This window comes from Pleurodeles waltl, chromosome 12 (genome assembly GCF_031143425.1).
Source record: "Pleurodeles waltl isolate 20211129_DDA chromosome 12, aPleWal1.hap1.20221129, whole genome shotgun sequence".
In the NCBI taxonomy this organism is placed as follows: Eukaryota; Metazoa; Chordata; class Amphibia; order Caudata; family Salamandridae; genus Pleurodeles; species Pleurodeles waltl.
The window spans coordinates 194577893-194596976 of NC_090451.1; the positions used below are offsets into that span (position 1 = coordinate 194577893).

At 41.8% G+C, this 19084-nt stretch overlaps 1 protein-coding gene across 4 annotated transcripts in view; it reads left to right on the forward strand.

Moving 5' to 3' along the window:
• Window positions 1-19084, forward strand: part of BANP (BTG3 associated nuclear protein) — a 927800-nt gene that overhangs the window by 561861 nt on the left and 346855 nt on the right. For all 4 annotated transcript variants that reach the window (XM_069217391.1, XM_069217392.1, XM_069217390.1 and 1 more), the window contains one exon: window positions 4609-4653. In XM_069217391.1, coding sequence (XP_069073492.1) covers window positions 4609-4653 — 45 coding nt within the window. The remainder of the gene's footprint in view (window positions 1-4608; window positions 4654-19084) is intronic.

The following is a 19084-nucleotide window of genomic DNA, read 5'->3' on the forward strand; positions in this document are numbered from 1 at the left end:
GTGTTCATCGCTGATCTAAAGTCAGTTCTAATTTGACAGCCATTTCACATGGAGCAGGATATTCTGTGCTCGTATTCTTTCCTCAGTATGCTCACTCATAAGAGAGGTCCCCTTCATCTGTCACATGTATATTATGTGCTACAAACCTATTTAAATCAAAATAAGGCATAAACAATCACTCTTTTCATTTGTGCTTTTCTTTTAGGGTGGTGGGGAGTGCTGCATTTGATAGTATGGTGCCTTTGGTTTCTGCGCTTAATACGTTGTTACACTTGGCAGTGGTTAGAGTAGCTTTGTCAGCTATGGTGTTGGTAGCTTTGTAGGCTCAATTCCAGAGGTATATGATAGTTTCAGTGTAGGACATAGGCGGTCCTTCACACTTTGGTTGGTCATAGAGACTGATGCTAGGTGGTTACCATCCTGGGGAATTCTAGCACTGGTATTACTATTTGTTTCTCTCTTGTGTCCTAAGTTTCCCCTTGTACTTCTGGTTCAAAAACCCTACTATTGGCTGATTGCTCTCTCTCTGGGTTACCATCAGAGCAGTATACTGTATGGCTTCCAGATGATTGTGAGACCGGGTAAAGCTGGGATAGATTAAAAATGCATATCACACAAAGATATCCCTTAACCCTTCGTATCTGATCACTGTGCGGGTGTACTCAAAAAGTCGAATAGGACACCCACATTTGGTTAGGTGTTCACCCTCACACACCCTATTGATGTCATGCTTCATCATCATATCTCATCCTGATCCCGTAAACCAGGATGGGCTTCACCATCTTCCATGGAGCACTTGTGATATTATATCCAACGTGGTTTAAAAAGCAAATATCTGAAGGACATCCCAGTATCCCTTTAATATTGGGTGCCTTCATTTTCGAACTAAACCAATGGTTTTTTTAGAGGATACAATGGCCCTTCACCCTGATGTGGGTCAACATGTTTCAGCCCTCGTGGTTAGGTCACTGTGAGTCCAGGGCATTCATCAAGACCTATGTAGATGCCCTGCTCAAATGTAATTTCTAACCCTGTTGTCCTTGTCAGACAACCCACAACATATGACATGCACAGGTCTGCTTGCCTGTTTCATTGATGAGCATATATTAATAATACAGCACCGATGGGAATACCTTTTACGTTCCTGCGCTGTCCTCTGCTAAAGCTGCAGGGATTGTGACCCTAGGTGTGTGCCACCCACCTATCGTAGTGGGGTACTAATGTATATCACCACAGATCGGTGTTTCCAGTGCATCTTTAAGACAGCTTATATATGAATGTCTGTGCTTTGTAGAAGAAAACCTGTAAATCCAACATGTTATCATGACAGCAGAGCAGAACAATCTGAGCGTGCCAAGGTAATTAGTGAAAAACCTGAGCCTGCGATAAAGGCCAGAGGGACACACTTCCTAACCAAATAAAATCCACAAACCAGCAATTAAATTGACATCATGTCAGTAAAGTGAATAGATCAAGAACAGCCACTGACTCTGATTTACAAACTACATGTCATGTTGTTTCTGCAATCTAACAAAATAACTACTTGAGCACTATTGCAAATGAGAACACAAATGGGACAATGTAGCCATCCACAAAATGTCATGGCTTCAATGGATAGTCCATGCAAGCAATGGGTATTTCTTACGAGTACCTTTTGGTGTTTAGTTTCATGGAGTTTTCCGGGGGGTTAAGGGTTGTCAGTAGGGAGATCTAAAAAGCAGACAGCTGAACCATAAATGTTTCCTGAGTGTTTTTAAGTAATGCCAGCTCTAGTTCATTTGTTGAGTACATGCCTTTATTACAGCAGTCTCACTTTATTGAAAAAGTACGTTTATCCATGGTTTAATCCTGGCTGGTCACATGACCATTAACTGTGCTCATAAGGAGGGACGACCTCCTTGAGGCGGGCATGTGTTAGTCCTCCCAACGTTCCTTAGAAAGGGTTCAGTTTCCTGGGTACATTCCCTTTGGGTAAGACTGTAAAGCCCCTTTAGGTACAGATGCCACAGTAACATGCAATCTCCCAAATGTTTAGGTCTTGAAATGTGTCACTTTTGAACAGGGGTATATATGGTGCACTATGCTTGAACTTTAAAGAAAAAAAAACCTTAACTAAATGAATAATGATAACCTGCATTTAGATGTGTCCGCTGACTCTATTGTGATATAGTTGTGGGAACAATTGCTTTGGCACACTCAATACATGCAGTATTTACAAGGCTTTACCTTTTGCAGGTGTTAATGGGACATAAATCTCGACTATACTGTTTCTGTTGCTTTTTTCTGCATTTATTTGTGCAAGGTCACCAGACTAATGCTGGGGGCAAACGGTCTCGTTTTTCCACGTCGTGATGTATTATTCCTCCATATAAATACTGCATTACACAGAACTAGCTAAATGTAGGAAATGTGCGGTAATCCCATTACTGGCCAAAATGTTTCAGTTGCCTACTTGTCCCTCCGTGCGGTTGGACAATAATACATTATAATAGAGTATCCAAACTTTGATTTGACTGTCAGCTCTCCATCTACAAGAGCCTATCTCATTATCTCAAAACTCAGTAGTCCAGCTCCTTTGGACCTTTACATACAGAGGCTACTAAGATCAAATGCAACTTGACACTGTCAAAGTTATCCTCCATAAGTGCTCTAAGGCTTTTTGCTGATGGGTTGAGCGCTGTGAGGATGTAGGGTGAGAGCTGGGCCGATCGGAAACATGCCCTGAGAAGACGCGGGTGAGCACTCAGGGTACAAGTTGAGGATAGACATGGGTAGATGGAGTCTACCCTTTTTTCCACAGAGTGGACGCCTTCTACCCTGCCAAAACATTGGTCCCCACCGAAATATGCTAAACTTGTCCCGGTTTATTTTTTAGACACCGGGACACATTCAGCAGCACCTGCACGTTGTCTGCTTAGTTACGAGCAGCAAAGGGGGAGGACGCTTATCAGATTCCAGCTGCGCTCATAACATAGGCGAACGTTAAGGGGCTGTAGCTATGGGGAGCCTCATACCCAAAAGCAATGGAGGGGAAACAGAGGCACACAGCTTCTCACTTCACATGTAGCTAAGAGAGTCATATTTCTGCCTTCTTTCAGTACCTATGTATAAGACATATCCATGAACTGTAAGAATGTCAAATGTGTTGGTCTGTCCCAATATTTACTCAAATAACAATTTAAATACCAATATTTTGTTTTATTTCTTTTATAACGCTATAGCGCTACTCATCCAAATGCAGGGTGTCAAAGTATTTTACATCCCACGTACACATTATACAATCACAATAAATCAAATGTGTGTAAATCAATGTACAAGATGTGTTACATAAGACAGTCAGGGTTACAAGGTGTATGAGCCACGTGTCCTTCATATCTCACTTTGCTATATTAGAAGGATTAGAATTTACAACTCCAAGTAACAAAAGAATCTCTGTTTAAATGCAGTAACCCATTTATTCCTTTACATAAAATAAAAATCTGTCATCTTCCTGTTACATAATGTGCTTGGCAGGAAACACATTAACACTCTATGCTACTTTGATTCAAAACTGTCCCAAAACACCGATCTATCCAGCAAATACTTTAACCTCCAGAGTTCTATTGCCATTATTATTATTTTCTGAGATTTACTAGAAACACAAATATCTCTGCAGCAGGTGTCTTAACCCCTTAAATTATTTAAAAATGCAGACTTTGCAACCAATTAAGCAGAACAGATTTACTGCCATGTGTCTCCTTCTTGCCAATTTCTTTGGGGCACAGTTAAAAAAAAAAAATACATAAGGTGAGGCTCAGATTTTGCGTTCGGGTTGCATCACTTCTCTGGCACATCCCTGATGGAGAATCTCATTTGTTAAATATTGTTATGTGCTCAACTGTATTCATGATAGACCTGCTAAACATATGTTGGACGTCTTAAGATCCGATGTCACTTCTTGTGATGTCACTTCTTGTGAGGTCATGGGCTGTGATGCTACTTCCTGTGATGCCACGTGCAATGCCACACGCTGTGATGTCACGCAATGTGATCTCATGTGCCATGATGTCACTTGCATACTTCGTAACTTGGTTAGTCCCCTCACTTCCGTTTTTTAGGGCTTGTGCACTGTGAGCCCTAAAGGCGACTGTATGCTGTGCAGATGAAAGCCATTGCTAATCGGATGGAAGTGAGTGCTGCGTGTATGAGACCTGTGAGTGAGTTGAGTTGTCTTACCAACTTCTCTCTGCTCTCTGAAGTACAGAGAGTAGACGAGCAAAAGCGAGAGAGACCGGTGGGACTTACCACAGAGCTCAATTGAATGAATAAAATCCAGGCTGTTATAATACATTTAAAGAAGGGAGATGCCTCCAGATGAGCATCAAAATCATAAAAGTAAAACATAAAACCTTGAGTCTCCAAACTACCAGAAATAGACTTATATCATGTTGTATTTGCCAAAAAAAGGGAAGAGCGTTCTGCTAATGAGCTTCATAAAGTGAGTAGCAATTAACTGTTACATTGATAGAGGCCTGGAAGCCCTAGCTGTACTTTTTCCACAGCACTGCCCCGGGCTGTTACGTGGCCGTTCCTGAGTTGTGTGTTCACTGATGTTTTTTTATCTTACAGGGTAACCTACAGATACACCAGGTTCACGTGGGACAAGACGGACAGGTAAGATTAAAGGTGATCTTCTGTGCTCAAAGACAAATCATCCAAGTTACGAAAGCTCAGTGCTGTCACTGCCTACCCCGGAGGCGCCCACTTGGTTCACTTTGCTGGGACGTCTTGAAACACAGGGTGCCTTGGGTTTGCACTTCTCAGATGTCTAGACGAATCATTGTATGGCTTCGAGGAAACTCCTGTATAAAAGTTTCAGTCTTCTCGCAGAAACATCGTTACATTGTACCCCACGTGTTTGTGACTTTTGCTTTACAATATGTCAGGTACTATAGTTGGGTTTTTTAATGCATGCCTAGGTTGTATTCTCTCTTTCTGTCATAAAGTCCTGAAATGTGTGTTTTACTCATAAATCAAATGCTTATTCAAATTCCTGCTTTCTGTTTTCAGTCACCTTTCTTTTGCTTGAAGGCCTGCGGTTGACTGTCAATTACATGTAATGTAGAAATGTTCCATACTCTTACATAAATATGCCACACAGCCTTGCTGTATTGCTAAACAGCTCATCCTCTCTGTTGTGCATCTAACATTAATTCTATGCACAACATCAGACTATGACGGACTACTGAGTGAACCTTTTTATGGCTGTCTTTCTGTTGGGATATATTTGTTGGCTATTGCCACAGGACCAATATTGCCCTTCTCCCACTCTGGGAGATTTGCAAGATGCGTGAACCATGATGCTCAGCTACTGCAGCTTATCCCCATCCTGTGCTTGCTGAATTGCCTATTTCCAGCTTTCCTTCAGCCTAAGGAAAGCCCTGTCCTAATTGTCCTCGCCCATCCCTGCCTGACCTAAGCCTCCATCCCTGCCTGACCTAAGCCTCCTAAATCACTTGGAGAAGATCATTGCAGAAGTCCTAGTCTTCAAACATATGAATTACCATTTTCAGATAATCGTAGAAATCCTAGTCTTCGAACAAATGATTCACCGTTTTCAGATAGTTGTCACAAAAATAAATGCTGCTTTCCTAAATTATTTTTCAACATTTGTGAAATCTTTTTTTATCCAGTGAATAATAAAACCTAATATATCCTGGTAGTGTGCATAGTAAAGTATAAGCATTCAAAACTAAACAATTTGGATCATACTCGCCCTTTTTTCTTCCTCCTTTTAAAAAGTAACAGAAAATTGGTCTGGAAAGGCTGTCACTTTGAAGAGGAATTGATAGGCAGTCCAGCTGGTCTGGATCGTCACAGTGCAAGGCATTGTCAACGAGCTTCAGTAAATGTATCCACACGGTGGGCAAGGACCTGGGAACAGTGAGCTGGACCATTCTTTACCTTGCTGTGCTGCAGCTCAGGTTACTTTGACCATATACTACCTTTAAAGCCTGTCTGAGAAATTAAGGTTACGAGCCCCAGTTTTTTCTCCTCAGTTGATTTTCCTTACCTTATGTTGTCATGGCAAGTAGTATTCTTATCTAAGCTCTGTATTGGTAGAACGTTGGATATACACTTTTTAGGGTAATATTTTAGGCATAATACTGTCACACATATTGATACCACTGCAGAGTTAATGAGGGATAAAAAGGCCCAAAAAAGTAACCTGATTGATGTCGTCGAAGGGCCACCTCATACCGTGCCTTGTGTTTTGGACTTCCAAATTGTGGTCCAGTTTGCCTAACATCTCACATACGAGACGGGGAACAGAAATGTGTTTCTCCTCCTGGCAAAAAGAGGAGCTTTCAGGGAGCGCTTCAGAGCTCAGCATCCACTTGCTGCATTAAGTTAGAGCCCAGCAAAAGGGTGCAGAGAGACAATCCCATGTACCTTGAGCTCCAGGAAACAGAGTACGTAAGTTTCTCTGAAAGTCAACATCATTAGTTGTGCCCAGGTTTATGAATTGCGGTTTCATGGGTATAAAGTGCTTCTAACCATAAACTGGGGCTGGATGTTAACAAAAAATAGACATTCCCGAAGAGAAGCACTGGGCCCCTTGCATCTGAAAGCTACACAAAGTTACATTCTTCAGCTTGCAGTGCAGAACATTACCTTGGCATATGTTGATCTGGAGATAAGATTCGAAACAGTCATAATATACATGTAAAAAAAAGGTTTTACCCTGAAGAAGCTAACCCCTGAAGGCAGGGGAGAATCCTCTCGTTATTGTAGTAATGCAGTAGAGTTTTCTTTCTCCTCTGGCGGATATGTTCAGAGTTTCCATATTTCAGGGAAAGAATGCAGAAAGAATATTGTTAAACTAAAGTGCTGATTCCAGTAAATAGATTTACCATGATAATCATTGCTTAAGTGCAGGGAGAAGGACATACCATTACTGAACCGTGACCAAATCATGCTATCATAGTGACTGACGTGTGTGACCTAGCCTTTACCACGGGCAGTGGGAATCAATAGTATCATTTCAGCCAAATTAACTGGTAGAAAAGGGTGTCGAAGTTAAGGTAGAAAATGAAAATTGAAAGGCGATCCCTAAGAATGAAACACAGTGAGCATCTTGGCCTTGTTCTTGACCTAGCAGATCATCCACCGAGCTCTCAGCTTTTGAGGCTTGGTGCATGCTATCTATGTATCTGTAATTACGTCACCACAAAATAATGTTTTGCTCCTAGGCAAAGATTCCAAGAGCAGAGAAATGTAGGATAGTATTTCGTTTGGCCACGGCAATAAGCAAATATCTGTTCCCTTGTAATTATGGCAGCTAAGCATCTATTAAAAACTTCTACAGAGAGGGGTGGAAGGGAGTAGGAAAGATGTTGTGTAGGTGAGAGATGTCCTTTAGTTACAAATAGACTATGCTCTGTTTCATAATCCACAAACTGGGATTTTAAAGTGAGATGCACCAAACTCTCATTGTAAAGATGGACGAATGTAACAACTTGTGTTCTGACTCCCATCATGCATCTCTAGTATTAACAGAACCTGGCTCCCTAGTTATCCCTGTATTTACAATAGGTACTGTCATCAACTTGGCCTAAACTTTATGCTGTACATCTCAGTCTGAGGTAAATGTCTAACATGCAGTTGAAGGCACCCCTTTAATAAAGCTCCCCCCTCGCGCCCCACCTGCCCCATCACCAGCAAAGACATTACCTCAGGAGCACGTGTCCCATTCTGTGGCCTTCAGACTGTGTATCACCGAAAGCCTGACACAAATCCATGGTGTTTGGTTTCAGGCACAGTGTCCCCATTCAGGTGCCCCACAGACCAGCCTAAGCACAGTGTTATCAAAAGCATGATGTGCTGTTCATCTCCAGCATCCACACCCCTCTCATGGTTCAATTTAGATAGAGGTTGCCATTCCTCCGTCCGTAGCTGGTATACCTAATTGCTCCTTATGGCTCATAATAGGTACCCACAAGTACAAGTGAAGCAAAAATATTATTGTTTGAACCTTCGTGTTACGTGCAATTAGGCAACCCTGAGCACTGCTGAAAGAAACCAAGGGCTTTATTTACAGTTTGGTGGACGGGGTATTGTGACTCAAATGTAGTAAATGTCCCTTCCGACCTATTACAAGTGCATTACAGTCCATGGAACTTGTAATAAGAAGTAAGGTTTACCTGTCACTTTTTTGACAAAGTATCCCATCCACCAAGCTTCACATAAAGCTCCAAATGACTTCTAATTGTGAACGTCCCAACTCCATTTATTTTCTGAGGTGCTTGGAGGACCCTTGAATCTTATACTGATTTCTGAATGTCAGCTTTTTTGCAAAGCCCTCCAGGTGTTAGGACAAAGTGCTGCGGAGGAATAGGTAAAGGGAAATATTTGAAAGAGGGTCCACAGTGAAAATGTAGCTCGAGTTTGAGCAGTGGTTGATTCAGTTCTACGTGCTTTTTGAAACAAATCATGGTAAGGCTTTTTTTTTTATAGTGATTGAGAGTTTAAAACTTTCCATGATTCACTTTCCCTTTCGTATCAGTCAATGTCCTCCTCCTCCCTGTGTCCATGCTGAGAGTCTCAGTTCAACACAATAACACATAATCCATCATTTGACTCACTGCATGGCCTGCGGCAGTGGTTGTAAATAAAAACACACCATGTTCTTTTCAACTTTTGTGACAAAAAAATAAATAAAAATAAATGGAAATGGCACTTCCTACCAACAGATGGGAGTGGATAGGGGTGTAACGAGGAGGAACGCAAACTTTATTGTACCTCTTAAGCATAATCTACAATGATGGTAAGTGTTACAACTTTCTTCATTCAAAGATCACAGTTCTGATAAAGTCCTTCCTGGCCTGCTTACTGGAAAAACTTCAAACTGAACCTGCCACCTCATACCATGCCTTAAAAAGTAGTCACTGGGTGTTTTCCCGTCTCATCAAGCTTTCCCTTTGACATGAGATGTTCATTGACAGCATCAGGTTTGGTGACAAGCATCACGTCTTGGACCTTTAGTTCTGCTAGGTACCACAAAGAATCCTTCAAGCCCTTAGCAGTCATGTCCCTCTTTGAATCTCTCCCATTCTTTTCTGTGTGGTAATTTGAGAAAGCTCCGGTCTGGGGCGATGTGCACTCTGAAGCCTTTTGGCAAGAGGGAATCCTCCTTTGTTGTGCTTTTGGAAAGTAGTGAAGTAGCTTCCAGTACTGAGACCTGAGGTGCCCTGTCTCTATCCAATGGCGCTATTTGTATGAAACATGGACTAGTTGCATCCAGGACTGGTAGCCATAGAGTACGCAGTTTCTGCTTTTGCTGAATTTTCTAAGTGTTGTGCCGTATCTTTGCAATTTGATATGGTTGCCTCTATAGAGCATTCACATCTCTGGTACCATTGCAGGACTTCTCCCACTGTCTTCAAGCGACCTTTGATTACTTCTGCTTAGTGGTTCAGGGAGCTAAACGTCTTTTCAACTGATCTTTACCCCCAGTTTCATCCACTGTCCTTCCAATGCTGAAATGTGTTTTCTTTTCTGTGTTTAGTACTCTCTAAGTCAGCACTTTTACTATTTTTGTCTCGTCATTGAGGAAACCAGCTTTCACATCTTCACACCCTCTGTCATCTAGACTACTGGACACCTTTAGGGGGTGGCTCCATGGGCCAAAAAACCTCCGGGCAGTTTTTGTTTTTTTGAGGTGGGGAGGGAGGTGCTTGATTACCCACTGCTCCAGGCTAAAAGGGATGAATCTTGTAAGCTGGACACTGTTGTCATTCAGTCTTGGTAGGTGTGAGGGGAAACAAACAATCAGCATATTGTCATGCCCGCTCAGCATCTTGTCCTTGCTCACACCTCTGCCCCAGACCTCGCTCCTCTCCCCAGAATATCCACCAGCATCGTCCTCCAGGGTCTGACCTCCATCAAAGGTGCTGGGGCACTATCAAAGGACCAAGTAACTAGTTATGATTTCTATCATATTCGTGGTCCCTTGAGGCTGTCCATCGTTTGGCCACTGCCATATTTAGCAATGCTGGTGATCAAATCTCTGGTGCATCATGGTTCTTCAAGGTGGGATGGAATCCGGAGATGCTTTGTGATGCGCTCCAACACCTCTGGACAATGCCCTTTGCCTACAGCAGAATCTACCTTCATTTCTCAGTGGTATTTCAAGGGTCCGAGGCTACAGCCATCTTGGAACCTGGCTGTAAGTATATTTAAACATATTTTTTGGAGTGCCCTTCTGTCTGCACCTAGCATTCGTAATCGTTTGATTACTATAGGTATGTTCATATTCTATATGCATTTTTTTCAATGTTTGGTATTAAGGGAGATCTAACTATATGGATTAGATCAGAAAGTGTTTATCTCTTGAATGCGAGGACTTTAGAAAAACAAAACAGACAATGTCAACTCTCTGTCAGTTCTGGTGCAATGCTGTACCTTTTTGCAAGGTTTTCTCTCTCTTAAATATTCCGTTTTACTGTCTCAAGTGTTTTCTAGATTTTTTGTCTACTTTTTTAAAAAAGGATCTCTGTTCTGGGTTCATTACCACTGGTGTTGACCAGTTTTCAAGTTGAAGGTAATTCTCTCAATCTGAGGTGCAGCTCTTTCAGTTACTATAAATTCTGCAAACACTTTGTGGCAAATATATAACATTTGTTTTAATTAATCTAGCACTTAACTTCACAAATTCATTCGTTTTCCCAAATGTTTGGTCTGGATTCTGAGACAGCTTTAATTGCTTCAACAAACTGTTATTTATAAAAAAAAAAACTCATACATAGTAAGGATACATAGAGGGACTTTTGGTAGGGGGCTTTATTAATTGCCATTCACATTTTGTTTCTGCCTACATCAGAATACAACATGGGCAGTGGGGCAACCACTTTACCCATTGGCTCCCTTTAGAGCATGAATCCTGGGCACATTGTTCACATCCATCTAAAAATACTTTTTTTCTCCACTGTGTCAAATTTGGTTCAAAGAGTGTCTTATTTTATTTATTTTTATATTAAGTTTAAATACCGACTATTAATTTTATCCTCGCTTTGGATGCCCAGTAAGATATTGATTTGTTTTCATCTCATTTATAAAGTTGCTTCTTTGACGCATTTTTAATGGGGCATTGTAAAATTGTAGCTGCCAGTACTTTGAGTGCTTGCTTAGTAGGTGTTTTACTCGTTTCTCCTTTCCATATAATAATAAAAGACACAGCACAACTGAAAGGCTTGCTATTAAAAATATAATTAGTGGAATGGACTCATCTGTGAATGCCTTTTATCTTTTTAACGTTTATTGCAAGTATTTATTTGCTTCCTGGAAGAGACTGCAGATTGTTTTTTTGTGCTTTTTGTTGTTGGGGCATGTGTTTCATTGTTGTGGCATATGCCTGCAATAAAACTACAAAAACACATTCCATCAGCCTACCCAGGCCAGACCTATTACTTTTGTCATTGCGTTTTTTCATTGCTTTAAATAGATCTACATCACAGTTTACTAAATGTTTTTTTCGGTGAAGTGCCCTTTGTCAGGGCCATAGAACCTACAACAATAAATGAAAGCAATCCCATTTCCTGTCTAACAAGCTAGACTCATAGTTCCTGTGTTATTAAAACAATCTTATTAGCAAAATTCTGCAACTCTTTTTTTGCACACAAAGGATCCCAAGTGAATTGATTCTTCCACCTCCAAAGGGAGCGTTATTTTTATTTGTGCACTATTAAGAGCATTTTTGTGACTGTTTTTAGTACTTAGAAAACTTGCATATTCAAAATGTTAATTTAACCCCTTTAGGGAGGTGGTATTAAGTGTCTTCCTTCAAAATGCCCTGTTTCTCGCTCTTAATGGTCTCTTGTTGAAACTTGAATTGTATTGATTGAGTTATATGTCAATATTCAAGTTACTGTTTGTCAATAGGTATCGTCGTGTTGGATTTGTGTATGTTGCTGCTATCACATTCAAGCAGATTCCAATAAGCACTGCAAAGCCAAACGCTCTGAAGACTAGCTTTACAGCAGATGTGTGCACACAGTGCATGCTCCCAGGCAACATATAGAGCTGCACGGGCAAGAATGCAAGTATGCTCAGCCTGTGCAGTACATGTATGATTGCTTTCCTTTTGCAAATTTGTGGAAATATTTGCTGCTTCTGTATATGTTCTGTGTGCATGCATCAGCGCATTTAGACCGTCCAGATGTGTTTTCTTCACCATAGCTTGTTTTTATGTTATTAACTGTGCGGCAGCATACGTACCTTGGTATGGTTGGATAATTTTACTTCAAGGAATGAGACTGCAGTATAAGAAGGGTATATTTAAAGTATCAGTATCTTCCTGCCTTGCGTAGGCCTGTTGGCTCTGCTCCCAGCAGGAGCAGCCTCTCTGTGAGCCCAGTTGTTTCATGAATAGGTCGCTAGCTGTGCGATGTCGGCAGTGAGAAGGGCTTCGCATGATGCTCTGACATTCAACTGAGATGTTGGGATTCCAGGTCCACCCACAGAAGCAGAAACCGGCCAATGACAAGAGGTCTGTGCATGAGTTGAGCTAAACAACTCTTTGTTCCTGGTGCCAGCAGCATGCAAAGAATGGGGATTCGGAGTTCCCGTTGTGTGACTTCGTTACAGACTTTAAAGATGTTTCTCTTTTTATGACTACTCAAGTGCCTTGTTTGGTTATTTTTCCAAGCGTGGCGGTCACAAACACCTGACAGCTAATTTGTATTTATTTTTGTACTGAGACCATTGTTTTTGTTGTCTCTTACCTTTGGACTGCACTCTCACTCTCAAAGCATTGCATTACACTCTCACCTCCAGCTCATAGCGCACACGGTGTTCTCAGCGCATTAACATTTGTATGAGTCCCTCTATGTTCTACCTAGCACACAGTACTTGAGGAAGAATGCTTTAGTTAGTTAAGAAATGGCTTCATGTTGGTTAACTTCTGTCCAGGCCTTAAAACAAATAATAGACCTAAGCTTTGTGGCCGGTTGTGATACTGAGACTGTGTCTGAACTAGAGTATCATGGATCAGAATGTGAAAGTTGGTGTAGTTTTACCCAATGATGACTTGTCTTCCAGTAATTCTTAAGAACATAGTCATGGAAGTTTTAATGTCCACTTTCAGCTGAGAGACCGCGACGGTGTAGCCCATTCAGGAGTGCATGCTGGTCCTGTGCGGCGCACAGGCAGAGTACTTCACTTGAAGGCCCCAGTAGATTTCAGATGCAAACTCTACATTTACTAAAGATGCTGGATGTAAAGTCAATAACGCAATTGTTATGCAAATTGACTGGCCTCTTTTTTTGTGGATTATTTGTTCCTTGATGAAATTGTATAACAAAAAAGCTTGCATGGCAAACAGTTTCTGAAGAAGTACGAAGGCACTTGGGTGCCTCTTTGTAGAGCACACCTTTGAATCCCCATTTCACTTGGAGAGTTACAAAACATTTTGAGGCATGGTAATAAAGTACAAACTAGCAATATAGGCCCTCATCACAACTTTGGCTGTCTATTCCAAAGACCGCCGAAGCTGCAGGCGCCAAAATGCCGCCAGTACTGGCGGTCTTAAGTCTGCCCTAATATGACCGATCTCCCACTTCCACCAGAAATTGGGTGGAATTTCGAGACCAGTCATGCTGGCTGTTGGCGGGGCAGAGGCGGTACCGCCATGCCAAAAAGAGACAGCACACACTATTACAACCCGTAAAACGGTGTGGCGGTGTCCAGATGGCGAGGCGCTGCCGGCGGTGGAAGCACCAGGACCTGTCCTCTTCCAGACGACCTACTTGACAAACGAGGTAAGTGGATCGTCCGACAGGGTGTGTGTGAGATTGTGTGAGTGCGTGTGTGAATGTTGTGAATGGGGGGAGTGTTTGTGGCTGCGTGTCTGCGTGTGTGTGAGTGTGTGTGTGTGGACGGGAAGAGGGGTGAGTGTGTGAGTGGATGGGGAGAGCGGGTGAGTACGTGAATGCGGTGCAGGGTGTGTGTGTGTGTGTGAATGTATGTATTCACATGGGGAGATGGGGGAGTGAATGCATGCGTTAGTGCGGTGTTTGTGTATTTTTGTCAGTGTGAATGGGTGTGTATGTCACGTTTTCGTGGGTGAGTGGGGGTGTGTTTGTGTGTAGAAGTGTGTGAGTGTATGTGGACGTGTGTGCGAGTTTATCATGGTGACAGGAATGTTTATTACTGTCACCAGGGTGCAAGACCACCACCTTTTTCTGGCAGTGTGACTGCAAGAAAAAATGCTGGCGGTCTCCCGTCTCGTGATACCACTAGCGGTATCACACCATCCGCTGTGCTGGAGGTTCTCACCTCCAGCTTGGCAGAACGCGGTAATGTGGCGGGATGGGTGGAGGCTCTGCGGTTTGGCTTCAGCCAAACCGCCAAACTTCTTATTAGGCAGTATTTATCGCTGGCCAGTCGGTGATGAGACAGCCACAGCAGCCCTGCGGTCTTTGGAACGCCCTGCTCGTAATGAGGGCCATAGTCTTACTGGTGTTCTTGTGCAGTTTGGGCAACACTCAGCTTGATCTTGAACAGAGTTCTTTATTTGATTTTTCACTATATGCTCTATTTCTATGATAACTCTGCAGCATGTACACGACATCCATACCACAATAGGTTGCCCGAAATTCTTCCTGTTGTGGAACATTTCCAAGTTTTCAGAGACTTATACTTCAGAGAAGAAAACTGTGATTGACAAGTTATTGTTCCTGTACGGTTGAGGCATTGCATACAAAGCAAAAGAGCTTGTTACAGTATCACTTTGTACATATTGTGCAAGAGCTCCACTGATTATGCATGTAACCTGAAAGTGCATACTAGGAAGGACTCCAGTAAAAATCCTACAGGTTGCCCTTCTATGTTAAGAATTAGTGAACAGAGATTGTATGAGAGCTTGTGCAATCAGACTTTCATAACACCTGACCTATGTCTAGCAAGGGCCTTATATAGTAATGGCAATTCATATAGAACCCTCCAGACCCACACCAATACTAACACCAGACGTCAGCTGTCAAGCCACCTACTGTAGTTCACAGAGGCCGTATAATAACTCTATTTTACTGCTTGACCCTCTTGCACTCAGTTGAGACAAGATTGATGTGGTCATGTCCTTCACCAAGTACTGTACCATTCTACAGCAATAAACCACCCATCACTAACTGAACAGGTATGGTATGACTGAAGAGATCTGCCACATGCCACTGGTCAATTGAGGATTTTAATTTAATATTTATATGACTTCATCCAGAAATGTGTATGGGTTTGTATTCACTCTGTATCTGAAAGAGATTGATCTAAATAAATCAATAGCTGAAGGAGTCTCCTCCAATGCCCCCCTGTTTATTTTTATTGTTGATCATTTCATTGACAAAAGATCTGGCTGTGCCAAATATGAAAAGAATGCAGTACGTTAATCATCTACATCAGTGGCTCTGGTATATCATACTCTTATCATGTTCCTTATATGCTCTGAGCCCCTTAATACAGCTTGTTCTGTACAGTGGAGCTCGTCTTGGATCTGCATGTATAGCGGCTTCAGTGTGTGAGAAGCTCTGGTGCTTCCCACAGAAGGAGCCATGATAATGAGATGTTACTTGTTTGCCTTTGAAATGTTAGATATGGAAGTATCGCGCCAAGCTGTTGAGGATTCTGGGTGGGTGGGATATAGAATCTGGTACTGAAGCCGAGCTTGATATAGTCACTAGTCTTAATATAACCTATTTCACATGCACTGACCTATAACAGAACATTGTGTACTTTTATACATGTTTGTGAATGTATGTTGTGTAACCCAGCTACAAGGCATTGGCATACTGTAGAACAAAGAGGATAAAGATCTTAAGAGAGGTGTCTGTATTGTAAGAGTAGTTTACAGCAAGGAGGGAGTGGGTATTTTGGTGTGGGTGGGCTACAGGGCTATTGAAGGGCATGCATGAGCAGATGTACAACTTCATAATTATGTAAGTTTTTTTATTTAGGTCTGGCCTTTGAGGCAGCTTTATTTGTCTCGTCAGACCACAGTTTTTTTTAAAAGTCATTCATAATAAACATGCAAATTGGATCTTTTGGTCAGGAGACTTCATCCATTGGTCTGTTAAATTGTCATTCACGTTTTGCTTCCGCCCACCACAGCATAGAGCTTCGGCCAGTTGATCAGTCCACTTTACCCATAACATCCCTCCTCTTTGAGTGAGTGCACAAAGCCTTTGCACATTGTCCACAACCACCTAAAATAGCTGAGAGATAAACTTGGTCCCAAATGTGCTTTTACATTTAGTTTTTTTTGTATATTAGCTTTAAACAGTAACTATCTTGCTCGCACTTTGTCTAATTAGTTGATTATATATTTCCTGTCTCTTTTTTAAGCTTATAACTGCATGTTCAGATGGCCTTGTAGCATTGTAGCTTCCTGTGATTTGAGAGCTTGGTTAGGTGTGATGTATTAGTAAACTGGCGACATCAGTGAATTGCTTTTTAAAAATTATTTTTTAAATATTTTTTTCTTTTACTGCAATTTTATGATGGCCATGTTTATTTAGGTAGTTACGTTTTCTTGATGATGTTCTTTTTGTTGCATGTTCTTGGAATAAAAAATAGAAAAAATAACTATCACTCCAGCTTGCCAAACCAAACCTATTGCTCCTGCTCATTGCTTGTTTTCCATCTGTTTGGCGCTGCATGTGGCCTGAATGTTAATGCAGAACTCCTTGTGACTGATGAGGTGACCACTTTAGGGTTCTTTGAGCAGAACTAGAGCATGAGCGCACTTTGAAACTTGGTTCAACAAAAGCTTACTTTTAAATTCCATTTTTTGCTTCAATATACTTTTATTTCTTTTCAAACAAAATAAAAGCTCAAAACACGTGAAAATCCACAATCCCCCTTTCTTGCTCCGCTCACCTTTCCCCCTCCTTCCCTCACCTTTCTCTCCTGCTTCCATCAACCGTCCCTCCCTCTTCCCCCGCATCCTTCACCCAACTTTTCCAGGGGTTCATTGAAGCTTTTTTACTAATAATCCACATATTCATGCTTTCAAAGGGACTCTTCATCTTCTTTAAGTTTCATTTTAACAGTATTTAGATATGCGGCTCAGACAGCATCAATGTGGACTCCCTATAGTTCTGTTTTTTCTACTTTTCTGCATTCTTTGGGATGTTTGCCTGTTGTGTAGAAAAAATTGTGCCGGCTTCCTGGCGCTGAATGGTGGTGAGAGGTGGGCTCGCAGCACCATGCTTGATGCTTAAATGGGCTGTTTCATTCCTTTTGGGGCTGTCAGTGTGGTCTGATGGGCAGAACAGCGCATGTTCCCTCCGATGCTGCCAATTAGAAAGCTTGGAACTTTGAAAATATCCATTTTAATTACTACTTTAAATTCCTGTTTCTTTCTTAGTCAGCATTCTTTTACATCATGGTGAGGGCTTTCTGTAGAGGAAGCCGGGTTTTGATTGTGATTCATGTTGATCCAGGCCAATTTAGTATGATTCCAGCTTGTAAAACACGCGGAGCCCGCAGAGACGTTTTTGCACATTGAAATCTCCAGTGGAGAGTAGCTCTGATCTGTTGATTCATTCACTTAGTGAAATATAAGTTATGTGTTTCTGAGGAGGTGGTTTGGCCTGCACAGGCCACTGATATTGCCTTCCCCGGGTAAGACATTGCCGCCAATGGTGCCTGTTTCTTTCTGTAAATTCTCTTTCTTAGTAGTTGAATTACTTTAATTTAGATCTTGTTTTTCTGGCATAATCAGCAGTGGGGTGTTATACACTGTCCAGGTAAACGTCCCTCCAAGTCTGCACCTGTGCTCTGTTAAACCCATGGAGATTATATTTCATTGCATATGTAATTTAAAAAAAAAACACGCATTGGCAAAGCCAGTAGGTCTTGCATTGTAGACCTATACATTAATCTACTGCTTGTTAAAAAATGTGAAATGATGTGCTACCTTTGCCAGTTGTGTCAATCTCTAGGTGCGTCATGTGTTATGACATAATGGGCATGCATGCTTCACCACGCATGCGCATATAAGGAGTGACGCCGCACCATTTTCTTTCTTTATTTTATTGGTGGATCTAAAGTGGTGGACACTATTTAAATCAGTAATTTTAAACAAAATTAAATTTAAAGAGTGTGAAAGTATTTTTGTCCTTAATGGAGCAGCTGGCAGCAAATGGAAGCTGCTAGGTCTTCCACAAAAATGCAACTTAAAAAATGTAAATGCCCGTGAGTGGTGGTGGAGTTATGGAGGATCAGGTGAGAGGGAACATAATTGAGGGATTATTCTGTAAGCATATTTTCACAACTGGTAACAACACTTACCAAACCCCCACTCCCTCTTTTCCCAGTTCTTCAATACAAATGAAAGAGCAATTGCCATTAAGAATGTCATCACCAACAACATAGAAACCATTCACAACAACATGCACCTCTACATACTCCAGAGTACTGAGCCACCAAAAGCCACTTCAAGCCATTCCACTTTGGTGATGTCATATGTCTCGCCACTAGGGACAAAATCACCATTTTTGATCCACCAGAGAATCAGCCTTTGCTAATGACACACCCCTACACCATCGTCAAGCCCATCTTCTCTTCTGCTGACTCCCAGTTCCTTAATGTGTTAACTCTTCCCTTCACATTAGAAGGTTGCCGACTACCTTAAAACATTGTAGAAACACTTAATGAAGAATCCCAATCATGATCTTGATGTATCACCTCATCACCGACCTCCCATCCATGGGTAATGTTTGTATTTCAACTGCCACATTGAACAGCAAAATACAGTCTCATCTGTCAGGCTTATGCCCACAGTACGACACTGCAACACACACTCACTTGCAGACAAAGTTCACACATCTACCTCCATGTCCTACTCAGCCACTCGGGAACCTTCAAAACTGTTGACCACCAGACCTTTCCAGACATATCTGCCACCTGCAAAAGCATCTTGAATACCGTCCTTAATGGGGTCACTTCATTTCTGTTTACCTGAGAGCAACATGCCTGAGTGATACCTCAGATCCCTCTTCTGCCCAATCAGGTTTGGAGTCCAACAAAGCTCCAATTCCACATCAGTGACTTT